The sequence below is a fragment of the Accipiter gentilis genome, chromosome 5, assembly GCF_929443795.1.
Source record: "Accipiter gentilis chromosome 5, bAccGen1.1, whole genome shotgun sequence".
Lineage (NCBI taxonomy): Eukaryota > Metazoa > Chordata > Aves > Accipitriformes > Accipitridae > Astur > Astur gentilis.
In genome coordinates, this window is record NC_064884.1 from 24,078,374 (window position 1) to 24,097,849 (window position 19,476).

At 39.1% G+C, this 19,476-nt stretch overlaps 2 protein-coding genes across 4 annotated transcripts in view; one reads left to right on the forward strand and one right to left on the reverse strand.

The window, feature by feature from the left end:
• RPS12 (ribosomal protein S12) overlaps positions 1-19,476 on the forward strand; it is a 511,578-nt gene that overhangs the window by 362,818 nt on the left and 129,284 nt on the right. The window lies entirely within an intron of this gene.
• The window catches only part of STX7 (syntaxin 7), a 34,151-nt gene continuing 19,382 nt past the window's right edge, over positions 4,708-19,476 (reverse strand). For 2 of the 3 annotated variants that reach the window (XM_049801500.1, XM_049801499.1), the window contains exons 3-10: positions 16,530-16,599; positions 14,552-14,642; positions 12,787-12,924; positions 12,052-12,104; positions 11,195-11,285; positions 9,818-9,890; positions 8,787-8,869; positions 4,708-6,134 (exon numbers count right to left, since the gene is read on the reverse strand). In XM_049801500.1, the coding sequence (XP_049657457.1) occupies positions 6,045-6,134; positions 8,787-8,869; positions 9,818-9,890; positions 11,195-11,285; positions 12,052-12,104; positions 12,787-12,924; positions 14,552-14,642; positions 16,530-16,599 (689 nt within the window). In that variant the 3' untranslated portion in view covers positions 4,708-6,044. The other variant, XM_049801501.1, reaches the window with a different exon arrangement.

Genomic DNA, 19,476 nt, shown 5'->3' on the forward strand with positions numbered 1-19,476 from the left:
CCTTAAGACTTGAAAATTAATGATGCCCTGTGCTTTTGTCTGGCCGCTCAGGTGCCAGACTGCCCTTTTCCAGGGACTGTGGGTCAGCAGTGGAAGAAGGATGGTGGCTCATTGCTGCAGAGGCAGCCCCTCTTCCCCTAGAGCTTCAAGGCTTGCAATTGCCTGCTTGGGAGTTTACAAACAAGCTTACAAACAGAAGAAGTGCAGATCAGGGACAAACACTCTAGTTTCCTTCTCCTTTTAAAGTTCTCTTTTTATTATTTTAAATAATTTGCTGAAGACATCAAAACCAAGGCTGACACAGGATAAGAAAGCCTCAACTTGTTTTTGTCATCTTACAAAGACAGTTTAAGTCTCCTTTTTAATAAGCATTTCTAATCCTCCAAGCTTCTTCAGCCTAATTCTCCCTGACAACACAGTGGCTCGTCTCCAAGATTATATTTATTCTTTATCTGGTTGAAGAGCAGCTGTCAGGGAACAGCATATCAGACAATGGGGCTTCTCGCTCTTTCAGTGACACTCGGTGGCAGAGAAGTTCTTGAAGAGCACAAGATATGAAGGTCTAATTCTTCCCTTGTGCTGGGCTCTGCTGGGCTCTGGGAACCCAACGCTGGGTTTTCAGTTCTCTCTGCAGACAGAACATGTGAGTGTACGTGAATGGGGCGAGGTTGAGTGGGAGGGAACAAACACTGCGCAGATGGTAGGGAATACATTTATCTACTGTCTCTGCCAAGTTGGTGGCTGATGCTCTCCTTTAGAGCAGAAAAGATCCTCTCCTTGTCCCTGCTTACCTCCTTTAGATTAAAGGTCCATCCAGTGGGCAGGGCTCAGGAGCAGCTGAAGCTGTCGCTGAGGAACTCGCTGTGGGTCTTGAGCGTAGTCAAGTCTTCCCTCCTAAGCTGCAAGCTTGGCAGTTACAGCAATAGCTCCAGCAGCTTTTCCTTCTTTGAGTAAAGGCAGGAAGGTATATTATCATTTATACTGCCTGGATTATGCAGTTTGCCTGCTCCTACCTATGCTTATTACCTCTTCAGACTTCAATCTGCACTGCCAAAGACCAAGCATTTTCTGCTTAAACATTAAATAAAGGAAAAACGTGATCATAACTCAGTCCACGATAAATCCTGAAGAACTTGGTTGGAGGGGGTCAGTGTGAACAACGCTGCTAGCAACCTCCAATTTCTTTATTTTTTATTCTTACTTCCCCCCCCCCACACTTTTTGCAAGACATATTTTAAAGTATGTGGCATTAATAAAAACAAAGCTGCAATCTTTTCTTGTTCTAACAAGCCTTGTAATCTAGGGTTTGGGGTTTTTTTCTTAAATCGGAAGGATCTATTTTATCAGCAGTAGCAGAAAAGTGCTGTGCTGTGGACTGAGGCATGACTATTAGCAAGCAGATACTTAGAGTATTTCTTCTTCAGAATATTCTTGCAAATATCAACAAGTGTGATGCATTCCCTCACCCCAAGTACCTTTCTGATATTTGGAATAGGAGCAAAAGGAATCATTACAGCTGTGTTCAAGCCCAGACATTCAAAATAGCCAACGGGAAAAGCAGAGAATCAGTTGTATAAATAGTAAATTACGACATCGTTTGGTGCTCTCATGATGTTCTGCTTGAGGGAATACAGCCTGCCTTTCGAAAATGAACATTTTATTACTTTTTCTGGTTATTTCTGGGTTTGTAAAGTTCCTTACTGTTGTGCAAGCAAACACTTGGCCTCCTGTATCACTGAATATGTTCAAACACACAAAGAACTAAATAAATGCCTTGTTATCTGCATTCTTAAGCTACAGAAACTTCTGCAGCTTAAGGGGCACCATCGGAGGCGCGTACAAGGACAAAGATGTCTGAAAGCTGATTGCTTTCAGATATTTATTCCTGCAACTCTATGTTGCAGTAGCATCTAGAATGGATCTGCAGGTGGGCACCTCATCAGAGAATAATTACTTCTCACTCCTCAACAGCTTTGGGCAAAAGATTTGGACTTAATTGCAAACTGAAAAGGAAAGCTACATGCCATGTACTTAAGCACCACTTTGCACTGTAGGTATCGTAAGAAACAGAAGGTCATCAAATGTTGATATACAGCAGCAAGGAGATCTCTGCTCTTTCCTCCCTCACTAACTTTCTGCTCCTGAAAGCATCAAATAAGTTCAACCAGAACTAAACAAAAGCAAAGCAAGTCGTCTCTTCCAAGTATGATACCCAGCAACACAAACAGTCCTTGAAACATCCCAAGCCAGTGATCAACTACAAGGGTATTTGATCTTTCAAACTACTAACAGATTATGTCATTATCTCCCTCCCTCCACCTTTTGACCCCTTACTTCCCAAGCTGAAAATTCTTTTCATGGTTTCAAACTATTTTTGATGCCCCACATCTAGCCCATACCTCTGCCATCGAACATATTTGCTGACTATATGCACACAGTGTGCATGTGGGTGACTTAAGGCGGCTCTTCGGTATTAAGTTAGTCTGGAAATATTGTATACCCTGCTGATTATCAAGAGCAATTTCCAAGGGGGGAGGGGCAGGGGCAGGGAAAAAGCCTTTAAAAAGCTGTCTGCCCCTGTGATTTTCAGCTCTTTGAAAAAGCAAGAAAGAACAGAAAAGCACCCCTGGTGCGTGATTAAGATAACTACAAAGGAACTATTCTTACCAGGTTCCTTCAGTAAAATGAAGGGTGCTTTGATTGCATTTTTTGGCCTTGCTAATCTGACAGATATTGATGGATAATATGGAACAGCCAAAATCTTTGTTCTAAAAACATTGACTCATACATGTTACATCCAGATGTTTTACTGGGTTCTTAACAGATATCAAAGCTTGCTTTAAATACTTGGAAATTGCATTTTATACAGTTAAGCATGCGTGTATGCAAGGGAGGGAAAAGATAGAAGGAGAGGAGCTCCCTTAAGAGCAGCTTAAAAAGGAGTATTTATGTCCCCCAACATGGACACTCTAAATACAAAAAAGCCCAACACTTTTGTTTCTGCCTAATCAAGTGTGAAAATTAATAGCACCAAGATTCTTAATGAGCAATCAGGGCCTTGCAGGCTAGTCTCTCCAACAGGCACAGGAGCCTGTGTGTAAACACTGCAGTGCTGACCTGCTGGAACCAGCCAGCCCCCAGCTGGCTGCCCAGGCAGAGACATCCCCATGACTTCTGACAGCTGGCCCTTCAGCAGTTCCACAGGTAAATGGCTCCAGTGTCCCCCCTCCACTGGGATTCAAGAAAGGAAGAAATCTTTCATCTGAGAGCATGTGGGGGAGCCACCCCCACACCATAAGCACTATTTACCAGTAGATCATAAAGGGAAGCAAGCGATGCATGCACCATGGCTCTCAGCAGCGCTCTTCTTCCTGACAGTGCCCGAACCACTACCACTGGAGAGCAGTTGTACGGGTGCATGACCCTGAAAATAAAGAGCCAACTCCATCTGGGAAGTAAAGACACGCAGACAAATCAGACACAGAAGAACAAGAACAGAGGCAGCAGGTTGCAGCAGGTTGCAGCAGGAGTTTGGGAAACGCAATGCTGCGCACCTTGGAAATTCTGAATCACTCAAAATTGTTGCCCCAGCCTGATTCTCACCAGCTCCTGATGGATGAAGGTTTACATACTGGCTATTCTGCTTTGCAGTCACTCATCCCAAGATGAGAGAGATTCTTCAGCTTGGTAAGCCTTTTAGTAGAGAACTCGCCTAGTAGAAAACAAACCAAACGGACAAATTGCAATGAAGACAAAATGTGACAAGTATCAAGCATAGACAGAATTTCTGATCTTCTACGAGCCAGAGTTGAAGATCTGCTGCTGAAGTGCTGCTTTTCCTTCCCCAGGCATGTCAGTGGAATCAGTCAGTCACTGACAGAAGCAGGTATGAGGTACTGCAACAGAGAAAAGGATCTCCTGGGCAAGTAGGATCAGGCCATTCCTGTGCACCTGTTTGCAATAGTGTAAAGAGTTTGTTAAACATCAGGGTCAGGAAACTTCCAAAGTCTGTTTTAGACAGTTCACTGGTGAGGAAGCTACTCAGCCAAAAAGCTGACTGCTCTTTTAGTTTAGACTAGTGTAGTCTGGAAACAAAAAAAGGCTTTAGCATCTCTAGTGACAGCCTCACCATGGCTGGTAGTGGCCCAAAGCATATCTGATGGTTATTTAACAATTAAGGGTGAATGGAGTCCCAGCCTCACTCTCAGCACAAAGGCAGCCACAGGAACATAGTGGCTGGGATCTCAACACAGAAGAGTTCATACTGCAACTTAAATTCCTCTTTCAATCTCAGAGATGTTTTCCATGTTACATAGAACATAATCATGCAGTTTCACAGGACTTATTTTTTCCTCCGTTGCTTTTGGAATCCAAATACAGCAGCACAAGCCTCCTTCCGCACCATCCCTCAAAATGCTTCATGCTATGCCGAAGGAGAACTAGTGACAATCTACCCTTGGCACCCGCTGTCAGCAGCCACACAGAGCAAAGCAGCCTTTCCTCCAGAGACTGGGCTCACGCAGGTGGGAGTGAAACATCCAGGAGCATTTTCATTAACCATGTGAAGTGCAGCACAGGGCTAATTGGCCAGCAGAGCTGAAATTCTCTGGAGTTGTTCAGAGCAGTTTCAATCATTTATAAAAAGGCAAAGACAACAGCTGTGCTTGTAAAGACGGATTCTGAAAAAAAGGAGCTACTAGAAAAATGTACTCTTTAAAAGACCTTTATTTGGGTTGCATGGTTACAATTCTGAAGTCCATTTATTCTTACAGTTAGATTGTTCCCAAATAATATTTCATAGCTCACCGTGTAAACAGTGCATTCTCTATCAGTCTAGTGTACAAGAACTTTATAAAATACAGATTAAGTGACTTTTTCATTTGTACACTTTTCAGATTAGTTCACCAAGATCAATTAAAAAGGCAAATAGATTAATTGGCAAAAAAAGTATTGTTGCATTTTTAATATATTAGTACAAAATGGCACAAAAGGAAAAAGGTCATTTTAAAGGCTATAAGCATCAAACGTCTTAAACAGTTTGAATCAGTTCAACTGATTTCAACTTAATTTCATATATCACTGTTGAACTTGGAATTGAACTTGTAATCTTCTTTTCTTCAGCTGTATGAAAGACCTCAAATACAACTTCGGATCTCTTCATGGAAACCAAATCACAGCAGTTTCATAACAGTGACATTCAAGTGCAGTTAGGAAGTCGGGAATTTCTGTTCTTCCCAGTAAATCTAAGAATTCACAGACTAGAGCTTATTGTCATCCAGCCAAGCTCATTGATGCACACTTCAGATGCAAAGATACTAGACGTGCACATAAACCACGGTATTTCTTAATGCAAGAACTGAAACAAAAAATCCACATAATTACATCATCCACCCTACCTGCCTTTGCAGGAGACTTCCAGGCATAACCATACTCAATGCCAGATACAGAGATATATAAAGCATCTGAAAGATTTCAGGCGAACTGAAAGCTTAATTCAAAGGCTTCAGTTACAAAAGAGAGATCACACCAACTTCAGCAACCTACATTTTATTTTTGAACCACCCATATCAAATGGGCAGGTGAGTGGGATGGAAGGGAAAGAGACAGAAGGACATTTCTAACTTAAAAATAAATTCTGAGATGTGAATTCATTGCCTCAAGCAACAATTCAGGAGTTTGTTTTGGCAGCAACATTTAGCAATATCCCAAAAAATAATTACTCACCCCATCAAAAAAATTTTCAGGATTTTGGTTAACCCCTAAACTTTAAGAGGTTTTTATGTTTAAGTTAATGGAACAGTTTATGACATTGACTGGCTTTTTTTTCTGGTAAGACAGCACCCACATCCAAGAGGGCAGGCAGTTATATTGACAGTAGTACTGAGAATGTTACTTCTCAGGTTAAAACAAGAAGTCTTATAAAAAAAGTAAGTGTGATGAAGTACAGAACCATTATTTTACTCAGCTTCACAATGAGCAAACCATGACTAGGAATTTCCTTTCATAATTTAAATACCAATTACAGTGCTTTCTCCAGAGACTTATTAAGTAGATAACCATATGATGATTCCAAGAAGCAATACTCCAACAGCAAGTATAATAATGAGGATGCATATCTTCTTTCGGGACCTTTGCTGCCAACAGAGAAAAAAACAAGTTGATTGAAAACTGCACCACCACATAAGAAGACTACTCAAATGCTTTTATGGTCCTACAGCTTGTGCAATCTAAATTGTGTCCTTACTAACAACAAGTCATATAAAGTTGTTAAAGAAAAAAAAGAAAAGAGCTAAGTTATCCACAACTTACTTTTATGGCTATATTATTCAACAGAATGATTTCAGTGGTATTTGCTGGCATACATAATAAACTAATGAAAGAGAATGCAGTAATGTAATGAATGGATGTAATTAGAACACAGGGGGGAAGAAAACATGAGAGAGCAGGTGACCACATATAGAGGAAAATGAGCAATCAATCTGCACAGTAAATGAGGTAGAAATGGTCTGCTAGAAAAAAAATATTTAACTACTATTAATGTATATACAGAAAAGGACAACGGACTGCAATTTTAAACTCCTGGAAGATTGACTTTGCATCTATTCAGAGAGTTATTTTAAAGTTGTTTTTGTCAAGTTTCTTATGTACAAGTTGCTCTTAATAGAAAAAAGAGAAAGGAAAAAAAAAAGAGACACCTGACTAGAGACCCAGTTATATAGATATCACTACAATAAAGTTATGAACTTGTCCAGAACTTTCACGTCTCCCATACAGGTCTGGACTTGATATATCAGAGCACCCAAGACTAGCAGCAGTCCGTCATCCTTTATCTGAAGGATATGGAACCTGAAGGTTTCCTTCACAGCAGGAAAGGAAATTACCAGTGGGTTTCACAGGCTTTTGCTGATTGCCAAGGGATAATAACATTCAAATCTTGGGATTCTAGGCCACAGCTCCAGAAGCAAAGCCAGGCTTTGCTCTGTTTTGCAGAGGTTGTTCTGCCTGGGTGGTTTCGGATTTTTTTTCCCTTTAAAGAACTACATCTGTGTCAGGTCTTCATTGGAGCTGCCAGTTCTCTGCCCACTACCATGCAAACTACCAAGTTTCTTAACTATTCTCTTCTTCAAGTTCTACTATCTCGCTGCCACTTCTCCCATCATCAGGCTAAGATTTCTTCACTTCATTGTTTCACTTGCTAGAACTCAATATGTTTGCTAGAGTACCTTCCTGTTTTTAAATCTGTGGTCAGTTCTCTCCTTACACTCCCAGTCTCTTCCTTTCTCATCCTGGAGACCACCTCTTGCCAACACTGCATTGAAGTCAAACATTTCCCCTGTAACACTACTTAAGCAAATCATGGCAATCTTATTCCCTCATACACTTGATCGTCATTTCTACAAGTGCTGAAGCAACAGTGGTAAAGGGGGAAAGAAAGGAGAGGAGCCTGGCTTTGTGCAAACAGGTCTGCTGTGTGAATGCACCCCACACGGCAGATGAGTGGTGCATACCTTATCCAACCACAAACAGGGGTTGTAAGGGTACCAACCATGCGCAGCCTCATCCCCACCAGCATGCCTGGGCCTCTAACACTTTCTTGAGGGGGTCAGACCATACAGATATGATATTTGCTTAAATTAAGATAAGTCTGCTGAAAGTGGAAATGATTTTTCAGTGTCTTGGAATAAGGATGAGTTTTCAAGCAAAGAAAAGTTCAAATCTGAAGCAAACTACACAATCCTTTCAAACACGGGCTAACTCTGCAGAGTGTTTGGTGTCTGCTGCAAGACCCAACTGAACAGAAGCTTGTCAAAAGTCTCGATGACCTTCCTTTGAGATCAGAAGATATTCATCCTTTCCTCCTCAAGATAAATCACTGTCTTTCATTTTAAATTTCAACCAGAAAATTAACACCTTCGACAGAAAATTTTGGCTGCTACTATTTTTTTTTCCTGAACTCTGTCAGTATCAAAATAGGAGCCATCAACCATTTTTAATGTGCCAATTAGTGCCATCAATTATAGTTCAAGGATGCATCCACCCCTTTCCTTTCCCTCTCCCACTTCTGAAATTAGCAGGCAATCCTTCAGACATTTTGTCACTGATTTAGTGCCCTGGCTACTAGTAACACACACAAGAGGATTTTAAAAAAAAAATAAATCCACAGACTAACTCTGACTTAAGAGGGAAATTTTATTACTAATAAGATTATTTCTAATACGTTCCCAAAATGTTACACAGAAGTGGCATTTCAAGGTATTTAAAAAGCTTTTCAAAAATTTTTGAGTTTGAAATATGTTTTTAGCATCAGGGTAGCAATTAACGGAAGCTGGATATATACAGGTTTGAGAATATTTTAGACAGCAAAAATTGGTACTAACTGGCAGCATCTTCAGAAGACTTCCCTGCCTATCTTTCCTGCTCCTCCAGTGATCTTTAGAGGCTTGCTCTCCATATACAGGAACTTTTTACTTCTTGAGCTGTAAAAGGAGTGGTTGGTTTGTTTGGGTTTTTTGTTTGGTTGGGGTTTTTTTCCAATAAAAGCATAACTCCAGGTGCTCTGAAACAGCCTGACTAATTTTATAGGAAACCCAAAGCTTTCAGAGGTCACTGACTTTTGTTTTATAGTGACCTAGAAATACCAACATAGTCTAACAGAAACCTAAAAGAAGTAAGTCTCCAAGCCTTGAGGAAATTGATAAGAAAAATCTGAACTGCCTAAGAAAGTGGAAGTCGGGACTACTGAGAAAGGACAGTTACACGCAACTGGGAGTCAGCATTGACGTTACCTGATAGTTTGCTGCTCTTGACAGCTGCTGGTTTGCTTGCTGCACGTGTACGTCTGCATTTTCGACATTGGCTTCTATGCTGTCTTTATTTTAAAAGGAAAGATATCAAATTGTTGTTAGTCATAACCCAGCCAATGGTTTGGGATGCTGAAATACACTTGAGACCATATGTAATAGCTGCCCCCTCAACTGCTGGTGTCTTCATCAATACCCAAAGTTTTATACCTTGCATTATGGAAGTTTGACCCATCCTATACTTATGCCCGAGTTCATTTCAGAACCACCCAGGCAACGAGAGGCTGAATTCAAGTCAGTAACAGCTCCCCTGTTCTAGATGAAACTTTCAGTACTTCTACTTCTTTTTTTTTTTCTTTTTCTCTTAACTTTTACTTGTCCTCCAACTTGCTACTGGCTACCCTCTGCTCAGATTAAAAAAGTCTCAATGCCTATGAAAGCGGAGGAAACAGGCACACAAAACATCCCAAGAGGCACAACACTAGTTTGGTATTCTACCATAGTGACACAGATTTTTTATTTTTTTTCCTGGAAAACTATGAACAGATTATGGGCCAAGGTTATAGAACAAGCCCTGAAAAAGTATGCTGGACACAGACAACAGCATGGCTTAGCAGCAGACTCAGAAAATGTATTTTCCAATCACATTTAGTTAAAAGAATAAACCTGTCTGCATGGAGGGCAAAGCAGGAACCTTTGCTGAATCTATCATTAGTCACTACAGTGAAACTCCCCACATGAACTCCAATTTTATGTTCAAACAGTTCAAAAACATACTTTTAAAGACATTTTGTACACATGAAAACTACATAATGTTTTAAACTACATTTTAAACACACTTTCTTAATGACTTCCCAGTCACCTCAGCCAGTGTACCTATTATTAGGTTACATCTGATTTGCTTTAGCATGGATATTCTCTTTAGCGGAATTCTTCCAGCAAAAGGAAGTTCTACATCGCTGCTCTCCAGAGAAACAGTATAAAAGATTTTCAAATAATATTTGAATTGGACTCACCTATCACATCACCTTGTTCATGAATCATCATTCCTAGATCTTTAAAAATTTCATTGATGTCCATAATATCTGCCTGCAAGGAAATAACATTGCATTAATTGACATAACGTATTCTAGCATTTCTGTACATTTAGATACAAGTACTGCTCCTTCTCCTCCCGAGTACACATCCGTGACTCTTTACAGGATAAAAAAACCTTAATATGTTTATTTGGAAGGCTTTTTTGGTACTACGAGACCAAGTTTATCATAATCAAACTAACTGAAGATGAGTATGTGTGCAAAGTACACTTCACATCACATCACAAACAGGACCTCTCGTTACTGAGGGCTTGTCTACATACATCCTTGTATTAGTTTAACTGAAGGGAAAAGCTCATGCCAACTTTGCTTAAAAGCTCTCTGGTTAAGCCAAATTAGTAAAAGCATGTGCAGAAAGTATTTTGCACTAGTTTTAGTGCACCTAAATTAAACACACATTAATTTCATAAGCACCACAGTTTACAGAAATTACCTCTATAATATGGCCAGGCTATTGCACCTATATTACATTATCCTATTACCATATGGCTATGATGAAGTGATAGATGCCATGTTACCACTGTGCACGTGATCTCTTCTTAACTGATGACTGATTCATGTTTAGTTCAATTCACTGTAAGTTATGGGTGGCAAGGGAGAGATTACTGAAAAATGTACACATAGAATGGACTTTGCCACATGCATCAACAAGACTCCCTGACAAACTCCAGTTCCAGCATCTTTCTTGTTGATCATAGAGATGTGGATTCCAGACTGGCTGCAAAAATTCATTTTGTCTTCACAGAAGTCTCTTGATTTCAGCATTTCATCACACGTGACAATTTTTTGTGTAGTTTACATCTTGTTTTTAAATTTTTTTAACTTCTGACAAGCCCTTAATTGCAAAAGTTTGAATGAAACAGAGTATCACTGTATTTCCAGAAGTGTTCAAAAAAGCTGCTTAAGAAATGAAGATGTTGAACAATACATTGGGAACACCTGGGAGGAAAGGTATAATTTTGCTTCATTTATAGTCACTGGTAAAAAAAGGTTATATAATATGACCACTATGTTGGAAAAAAATTGTATGTATTTTTTCTTGCAATCACATGAGCACTCTCTTATTCCATAACTGAAACACTGAAGTTAAATACAGTATCAAAACATGGCTTTCATACAGTAGATTTCTAATGCACATTTCACATCTAAAGGCAATTATTTGAAGGAAAAAAACCACACCCACAAACAAACCCTGACTCCTCAAGATTAATGTCTGCAATTAATGATCATGCCACTAAATGTTTTTTGTTTGGAAGCATTAAAAGCATTTTTTGTTGTAAAACCACTTGTATTTACCTCAAGCTGCCTAATGGAAGATTCCCTCTCCTCAATAAGACGGAGGTCATCTTCTGTAATTTCTTCATCTTGCACTTGTGCTTGCGGTTGACTATCAAACAAAAAAAACCCCACCCAGAATGGAACAGGCATGATGAGAAATAACTCAGAAGAATAAAACAACAGTTAATACATAACACATACTTTACATTATCAGTTAACAAAAATGCACATTTTTACCCTTGCCTGTCTAGCTAACAGGGAAAGTCTAACAGTCACACCTTTGGTATAGGAAGTTGCTGCTGTAGCAACGTTGCACATAGCATTGAACTAGCTGACTGGAAATTCCAAGTATGAACACAAGGGCAAAGTTTCTTCTGAATTATAAACTGCAGAGTTTATATCCATCTGAGGCAAAAGCAAGCTAGCCAACAAAACAGAATCTGAAACTGAGAAGCAGTTCTTGGAGAGTAAGAAAGAAATGGGAGATCCCAGTAAACATTGGACCCTTACCACAACTTAGCAGTTTTACTCTGTTCACAGGTTGGACTCTGCTTACCTAAGTTTGGGTCTTAAAAAGCCCACATACAGACTTAGGGCAGCTTAAGGAGATGACTAATGCTGAAGCATGGGAAGAAAAGGGGGAGATGATGTGAACTGCTCCTTTTCCTTCCCATGTATTCCATCAAAGCCTCTTCTCTATACTTGTCCTATGGAAGAAAGCCTAACTGAACAACCTATCCCAACTCTCTCCAGAAAAAGGCAACTGATCAGAAAATAAAATTTAAAAAACGAACAAAAAGAATTGGCAGCTGGCTTCCCTGCAGGCCATTTATTATTCTGAGCTAGGTTAAGACTTTGTAATAAATTCAGCCTACCTGTCCCAAGAGACAAGTGTTCCTTCTTTGTAGCTATCTTCAGGAGCACCACCCTACATGATCAGTGTTTAAAAATAGAAATAAAACATTATGGCCCTGAAAGGAGCACCGTCAGCACTTCTATAATGAGTCAATATTACAGGGTTTATAGTAAGTCAACTTCAAACTGAAACGTGATTTAACATGTTCTCATCCTCATTTTGCTTTATGTATGCATAAAGCAGAAATACAAGCAAAAACATTCAGCTCAGTAACTGCCTGCTAAAATTTACAAGTACAGCAATGTGTATTTGGCACAGAGTGAAAGGGCAAAATTGATATGCTAACAAGGAAAAGCTCAATATCTCAAGCTCCTCAGCAATCTCAAATTCTCCATTTTAATATTGCATAGAAATCTGGCAAGTGATTCTTCCCTGTAGGAAAAATCTGTTGATATCTAAAGGTCCAGCAAAAGCATTTAAAAATCTACCAAGAATAGCTTTTGCAAGATTATGGCATGAATCCAGGGGCAGTTCATGTCTCTGTGTGACAAAGGCAAGGAAAAAGTAACAGTTCTCAGGGGGGGAGTTACCAAAACTTAATTCAGCCTTTACTATAAAATCATATAGCACACATTCTGCAGTATTTGAAGTCAGACTTGAGCTTTTGAAAGTAGCATTGTGGAGGCAAGTTTGACACCAACCACCACCACCACCATTGTAAACAGAGTATAATGGCACATTTTCTGATACTTACAGATACCCTTGAGCTGGCTCTTACTCTGGCTACAAAGTCTTTTTCTTTCTCAGCAGCTTGCCTTTGGAGTCTTTGGAAATTTGTTAGTGCTGTGGTGAACTCCCCCACAAGACGGTCTTTCTGTATTTTTCTTTGCCGCTACAGGAAAAAAAGTTTTACCAAGTCAAATGAGCTCAGGCTTTTCAAGGCTTTGCCATTTCCAGGCTGCTCAATGCTAAGGCATATACTCTTTTTTTTCTAAATAGGTGTACAGGAAGGCTGTCTACAAAACCATTTGCAACTGCATGAACAAACCTTCCTCCCCTCTGGGATCATGTAACTCTGCACAATTTATGGTATTGAAAGAGGAAACCAACGTATTTATTTTCATTCAACAGCTGGAAATGAGAAATGGGCAGGGACAAGAAAGCTTCTACCTTCCTTATTATCTTTTGATTATAAAACATACTGTTTAATTATGAAATATTTTGATACTGTGAATGCTAAAATATGCAAAGGTGACCGAATGGTGGGGAGGGGTGCAGAAAAGAAAGAACAGGGCACTTCACATGTATTTTACATAAATGTTGGAAATACATATTGAGCTGCATCCAGAAGTGGGTTCATGTCCCCTCTTAAGTGCTTTTTACTGAGCACTCGGGAAAGCCTCCACCATATTTCCTAAATGTATACATTACATCAACCCTTCCTTCCAAATTTCTGAGAGGTTATAATTTGCCATTTATCAATCTGTTATTTATGCATTTAATTGAGAGGTAGCTTTGATGAAGATGCTCATGATAAAAGGAGTAAAATTAAACAGTAAAACATCTCACCGCCAACTTTTCAGCTCCAAGGTAAAGAAACAGAAAAACCATAAAAAACCCCACCCAAACATACTTTGCCTGAGCTAGAGGTTATATACCAAGACCAAGTTTTAACACTTCCATTAGAAGTTTACAACTTGACAGGATGAGCACACACAGATCATGGCCTGCCATTTGAATTCAGTGTTTCAAGACAATTCATTTTCCTAAACGCTCCTTGGTAACCAGCCACAGACCAGGCAAGTTGTTTGAGTGACAATAACCTGAATCCATGTTTTCTGGGATCCAGTTGCTCTTCCCTTATTTAAGCAATGGATTTCACTAGGATAGGAAACTATAGGGTGGCAGACAGGAGTGTGTTAACGACAAAAGCCACTTCACATGTTACCTCCTGACGAGATTTTACACCAACCTGGGAATGAAGCAGTTTAAAGACTGTTACTAAACCAACTTGTACAGATCCTGTCCGCTCCTCTTAAGAAAGGAAAAAGCCTGTGGACAAGACATAGCACATATGCCGATCTGAGTGATGTAGAACAGACCTACTATGCATAATCAAATTATTGGGCCACCTGCCCTGCAAGTGGTTTTGGCACACAATACCTTGACCCTGGAAGCAGTCAGAGTACCTGCGGAGTCAGACTTAGCATCACTGCAACCCATTACAAAATGCCCAGCTACCTGAAATCACGGGCACAGCGCGCTGCCTTGATTCCTACCCTTTCAGTCAAGCTACCTCATTCCTAATACATAACACCAACTTTGGAACAAGTCTGGACTGCAACAAAATAGTCTTATGTTCTAAGTGTCCCTGTTGTGCAAATGTGTTGACTAACTAAACAGCGCTTTGAAAGCCTGGTGAGGAGCACAAATATAAGCATGCAGAACTGAAGTCACTCAAATACTCTACATGAGCCAACATGATAGTCAAAAACAAGCCATGCTCTTTGGTTTTATACCTGTTCGCTTGTTGCAGGCAAAGATCCAAACTCTTTAATGTATTTGTCAGTTTCTTTGGCAAGCTGGTTGGTGTATTGCTGCTTCTGTTGCCTAAAACCAAATGCAGAGTTTCATTAGAGACCAGTGGGTTCCTTTGAATTTCACTGATTCTCAGAAAAGCAGCAGTACTAAATGCTCCTCAAGTGCACGAAGCCATCTTTATTCTGTTCTTCACTGTAAAGGTGTGACATCATGGATTCCAGGCGGGACAGATGCTGAAGAAGGTTTGTTCCTTAGCGTAACAGCATCGTTACTCACCTTTATTTTTTTGAGGTTTCTCCTATTTTCCTAATGTCCAGCAATAGGTTTCTAGTTATTATGAATATCCAAACATGCTTTTCATAGTCCTTTTGAGTCTATAAATAGTTGGGCACACCTGGTCCTTTCTGATTTCAGAATAACTGTAGAAAAGACCAAGTTTTTTCTGTGTGGAAGAACATACTGTGGCTTGAATATAATTCCAATACCACAGCCCATGAAACGTCAATTCCTGATAGTTACTGGAAAGCTTCACCAAAGAGATCTATATGCTCCCATGATACAATAGCTGCAAACTTAACTGAAAACTTCATGATTTACTAATAGCTTTAACAGTGCTTAAAATCAAAAGCCTTGTCTTCAACAGCATTGCTATTTTGGGTTTTTTTTTTATCTCTTTGCTTCTGATATTATCACACACTCCTTTACCAATCTTCATATTTTTTTCCTGGAGCAACTCAAATGCTTTACCTGCTGTTGCATCCTCCTCCCCAGTGTATATAAAAAGGTTTTCTCTGGAAAGCTATTAGCAAACAATCAACATCAATATTTAAAATAATAAAATAATTCTTCAGATACATACCAACATGAAAGGAAAGGCCAAGTGTTCAGACAAGTGAAAAAGGGACAGATGAAAACTCAGGGAAACTTACCATATATATTACCTCCATAAAGCGACTGGAACATGACCTTCACAACAGTTGCTATCCTGTTTAATTGTGAATTTATGCCTAGATCCTGTCTGGTTATTGCAGAAACTCTGTATGTTGATCTTCACCTATTCACAGACTCCAGTAGCATATCCACGTGTGGATTGTACCTGGCTAATGTTACGGGCCCTGAACTCAGGCTATTATAAAGCAATTTGGCTGTTCGCACGAGATGAATGATACCTTTGGTCCAACACGCACCTCCTCCTACTATTCAATGGCCACAGTGGGGCATTAACCACACTGAAGACTGCCAACTTTCTCAGAGTTAGCACAACACATTGCTTATGTGCATTTATGATGCTGAGATTAATGTGGTAAAGCAGTTTAATGGAAAAAAATCATACCCGTTCATTAGACCACGCAGAGAAGCAGAGGAGAGCCAAATGTCTCTGCTAGTGGCATATTAATGAAAGTGCACCTTCAGGTGACAAGTACAGCACAGCATCTGCCTTGGAGCCTTATTTCATTTCTGCTATTTTAGTATTTCTGGTACATGTTTATTCTATAATGTCATCCCTTATTGTAGCTTTCATCACTAAAAAGACATTCCCCTCTCTCCCCCAGTATCATATCTCACAAACCTCCCCCAATATATTCATTACCTTGTGAAAATGATACATACAGATTTGAAAAGTTGACTGGAGTGGAGGGGGGGTGGGTGTTTGTTTTTTAAACAGTGATAGTGCTTCTGGTCCTGCCACTTGCCCTTTGCTGACATACAGGATAGGATTTATAGATGTATTGATACTGCAGGCAACATACATGGGCAAACCAGCTGACTTTAGTTTACAGACTATCCAAGATTAATTTTAAAAAGCACATCTCAATATTTAAGTTTCAAGTATTTCTCTATACTTGCCTTTCTTGGTGAGATCAAGTACTCTGCCTAACAAAAACCCACCTCATCACCTAACAGGAGACTGTTTACAATGCAATGAAATTAAACATTTTCATGTGAAGTACTCACAGCTGTTGCCTCAACTCAGGCGTGTCTTGTGGTGTTCCAAGCTGATGTAGTATTCTTTGTATTTCAGCAGCTGTTTGTGAAGAGGAAGAGAAATTTTAATGGGGCATAGACAATTCCCTGCTTAATTTTATGCATTTTTGCTTGACAATTCTAAAGCCATAGAAGTTGACAGAAACTGATACTCAAGACTTTTTCAACCTACTACAAAGACTACACTTAAGAAGTGCCAGAACAACCAGTGAACGGTTTTTGCCAAGTCAAAGACAAAGCCCGGGGTTTCTTATAAAGGATGGGAATGTATTCAAGTGCCTAGGTAGAAACATGCCATTTAAAGATCAGTTAATAGTTTCACTATAATAAATATAAATCAAGCCTTTAAATATTAATTTTTAAAATAAGCAGTACAATTCTTATTCTGATTTAATCATATTTTAGGCATGCCATTTTGGAAAGCCGTATGAAAGACTGCCATGACATTATCATACACAAATATCTCAGAACCAGTGCATTAATGAAGAGACAGCAACAAAGCATTCATGGGCTTAAGGTACATTAACAAAAAAAAAAAAAAAAAAGGTGTCCAGGTTTAAATTGTAATTTTGAGATCCTTACGTTTTTAAATGTGGGATACACTTAAAAATCATTGGTGGTTTGTATTTCATATATTAGTTTTGAACTGCAAGAAGTGACACATCATCTGAGCCTTATTTTCAGCTTAATGTATTTTACTGTCACATGAGAAAGCAAGGAGAAAAATGGACAGACACTTCAAGGATATGCAGTTTATCACACTGCAAAACTAATATCCTTGACATACTTTATCTCAGCTTAAAACCCTCGCATCTTCTAAAATGAAAGAATACATATGCAAAATAACTTATTTTTGTTTGACCTCAGCTAGGAGTAGACTTCTCTTCCCTGTATTTTTGTGGCCCTCCCCAGGCAAACTGGTGTACCACAGTCAATAGAAAATATGACAGTATAGTACTTGGGATCCTCACTTCACTAGCACACTATCTTTTTTCCTTGAATACAGTTTAAATTGCTGTAAAAAGCATCTGTAAGTAATGAAGAAAAACATTAAAAAAAAAAAGAAGAGTATTTTCCATATACCGTGGAAGAGATCTGTAACAGACAGAACTTCAGTTGCAAGACAAAAGTTACCTATGACTTATGTTAAGCAGTTTGATAAAACTGGAATATCTTAGAACATTTTAAGTAATAATATTAAGTCTAATCTTTGTTTCATAACAAGTCTCCAGTGAATTAGATTATATTGGTTTTTCTACACTGCTTTACATAACGTCCCGATGTTGACAACTGCTATAGCCAATTCCTGCTGTGCATACCCAGGTAAAAAAGATATGAAAAAAGGGGAAAGTTAGTACCTAAGTTTTGCATGAGGTAAAAATCAAATACTTCAAGGCAGAAGTCTTTGGGGGAATTGAGTGGACATAAACTGCTAAAAGAATTATTGAGGGGAATAGCACTGTAAGATGGGTTTCACGCAGCTTGTATTTTAATTGAGCTGGAAAGCAGCAAAACATAAGTGACAATTTTTGAATTTTGCCTACAGTCACCACCTTCCACCAAGCACCAACCAGCCCTTCCCTGCCCAGTGGAGGCCTCCAACATGCCAGGGCTGGGGAACCGGCCAGCCCACTGTGCTTCTCCTGGGCAGCTGGGGTGGTCACGCGAACTGATAAATACCAAGTTGGGATAATTAAGCCTTCTTCTTATGTTCAGTATAATGTATTGGTTTAAAACAAACAAAAAGGTAACTGGCTCTTATCTTCAACAGTGTGACGTTTTAATATCTACAAAACTGAACGCAAATTATCCTTTATTTGTTCCAAGGCATTCTCCCTTCTGATTCAAGGGCTAAGGAGCTCAGTGATTCTGTATGTACTTTTACAGGGAGAATTAAAAAACAAAAAAAACCCAAACAAACTGCAAGCACTCTGCTAACAGCTGTTTGCATTGCAGACAGAAAAAGTACCGGTGTGTCCTACCGCCACCTAGAGGTGCATTATTTAACTGCAAATACAGGTTCGTGTTTTAAATGAAGGCCCTCACTCGAAAAATTCTCTGAAACAAAGCCTATAGTGAAAAAATTTGCATTCTAACTTAGTTAGATACTTATCCTACTTCTAAAACTGAACACAACTAGATAATTGGGGGGAAATTAAAAGCCAGCACCGCGTAGCTAGTCAGCTATACAATTCCAGGCAAGGAGAAGTTCATCCCACTTCAGATCTCGTGATTCAAGAATTCAGCACAAAATTAAAACACCTTTTACCAAGAAGTCTGCACGTATGCATCAAAACAGCAAAATTCTAACAGGCTTTCAAATCTCAAGGGGAAAAACTAAAATAAAGAAAAAAACCCCAAGGACTGAACTGACATCATTTTTTCTGGGCTCCCTATAATTTAGCATTTTCCACCTTAACCTTTTACAACAAGGATATTATCCAGAAAAAAATTAGCATTTCTCTGTTCAATTTTTTTGTTCATATGAAGTATACTGCATTGAAAAGTGAAATATTGCTTATTCAAGTAAGCAAACAGAAAAAAGGCAAGAGCAGCAAAAGTCAATTTTGGCCAACAGTCTTCAGCAGCACTCCTTAAGTTATCTTCATAAAAAAACCCAAAAGCAAGTTGATAGGACCAGTATAACACAGGAAGCAGAGAAGGTGACCTTCCTGAAATCTTGATTTACAGTACACACCTGCAGGTTGATGAGTTAATGAAATCCATCCTTTTTACTCCTTCATATTAACATAAACATGCTGGAGTGTATACAGGCTAAAAAATTTATTTTTTATAGTCTCATAATTCTTTTGGTTTGGCCTGATTTTTTACAGATTTCTTACTGAAGCTATTACTCATTCAGACATCTGACATAATATTATACATATAATCACAAAACCATCTGAACCACAGACAT